The sequence below is a fragment of the Limulus polyphemus genome, unplaced genomic scaffold, assembly GCF_000517525.1.
Source record: "Limulus polyphemus unplaced genomic scaffold, Limulus_polyphemus-2.1.2 Scaffold2454, whole genome shotgun sequence".
NCBI lineage: Eukaryota > Metazoa > Arthropoda > Merostomata > Xiphosura > Limulidae > Limulus > Limulus polyphemus.
This window is the reverse complement of record NW_013668064.1, coordinates 146,357-148,058: the sequence shown is the minus strand read 5'-3', so window position 1 is coordinate 148,058 and position 1,702 is coordinate 146,357. Positions and strand designations below refer to the sequence as shown.

The window sequence follows — 1,702 nt, the reverse complement described above, 5'->3', positions numbered from 1 at the left end:
TCGAAATTTGGTTTCTAGCGTTGTATATATATATATATTATTTGATTTTTTTGTTTGTTTGAACTTAAGCACACAGCTACACAATGGGCTATCTGTAGCTCTGCCCACCACGGGTATCGAAATTTGGTTTCTAGCGTTGTATATATATATATATTATTTGAAGTTTGAAATAATAGTATCTTAGAACTGTTCGAGTATACCAAACGTTTTAGTTCAAACTGATTTTAAGCATTTGTATTCGAAAGAAAACGTATTAACCTCATGTGATTTTGTTTTATTTTTGTTTGTTTAATGCCCACCATTGATGACCAAGAAGAATACAGTCACGAGGACAATGGTCACGGGATAACATCGTCAGCGGTGGATGATACTAAAAGTCATTTCGATTTCAGACCTAGGGTTAATAATCCAGAAGCGAGACTTCTTGCGAGATTTTTTCCCGATGATGAGAGCTACGAAAAATCGTATTATGAGATTTTGAGATCACAAAGCTCGACTGGTTCCTCCAAGCTTCCACCTTCATCTAACTCTTCTCTCGCACCTACGAAACCAACACACATAACAGAATTTGACTCATGGGAGCTCCACCATGGTGGTAGACCAGGTTTTGATATAGGACGCAAGGAAATATACGAAGGAGTAACTCGAGAAGATGAGGAAGAATTCGATAATGAATCATCCAGACAAACAGATGGTCACTCGTTTCCTCGATTACAAAGTTTGTTGGAAAATATGTCAAAAGTTTGGGGAAAATCGAAAGATTCTTTGAATAGACGTGTTTTCATAAAAGATCAGAAAGAAAATCGAAACTTAAACCAAATAGCTAAGGAGGGAGGAAAGCAGCTTTTCGAAAGAGAATGGTCTGAAACCTTAAAGTTTGAATGGTTTATCACTCCTTGGTCTACATGTTCAAGGACTTGTGGAGAGAAAGCACTTCAGGTATAAAGCACTTCATTGTGGACATAAAATTGTTACTTTTATTTCAGTATATTGATTTCTTAAAAGTAAACGATTAAGCTTGAAAGGGTTAGTTTAAACCTATTTTTACAAGCACAGTTTATCCAAACAGTTTTGTATAAGACTGAGAAAGCCATAATAACAGCATTGTGGAAAAAAGAAACTTAAAACGATTGATACTTAACTTTACCGCGATCAGTCAGAATTTACTTTTGACTCATTTAAGATAACATTAAGATAACCAATGTTTTTAAAACAATATGATAAAGATGAGAATGTGTTCTATATAATAACTACAAGCTATTTACATTTTAAAATAAATTGAAACGAAAATAGGGTTTTTTATGATGGGAAGAGTAAAATATGAGATTGAACTTGAAAGGCAACCGTGTTTATTATTGGAAGTTCTGATGTTTAATGAATATGAGACTGAACTTGAAAGGCAACCGTGTTTATTATTGGAAGTTCTGATGTTTAATGAATATGAGACTGAACTTGAAAGGCAACCGTGTTTATTATTGGAAGTTCTGATGTTTAATGAATATGAGATTGAACTTGAAAGGCAACCGTGTTTATTATTGGAAGTTCTGATGTTTAATGAATATGAGATTGAACTTGAATGGCAACCGTGTTTATTATTGGAAGTTCTGATGTTTAATGAATAAATTTTGTACTCAGAAGATTGTTTAATCTCGAAGTCTAAGTTCAAGGGAGGTCCAGTTCAACCTACACTTTGATCAACGTG

General features: G+C 33.9%; 1 protein-coding gene across 1 annotated transcript in view; it reads left to right on the top strand.

Moving 5' to 3' along the window:
• LOC106466999 (ADAMTS-like protein 1) overlaps positions 1-1,702 on the top strand; it is a 36,272-nt gene that overhangs the window by 24,447 nt on the left and 10,123 nt on the right. Inside the window, exon 13 of the mRNA XM_022395079.1 lies at positions 317-939. Within this exon, the coding sequence (XP_022250787.1) occupies positions 317-939 (623 nt within the window). The remainder of the gene's footprint in view (positions 1-316; positions 940-1,702) is intronic.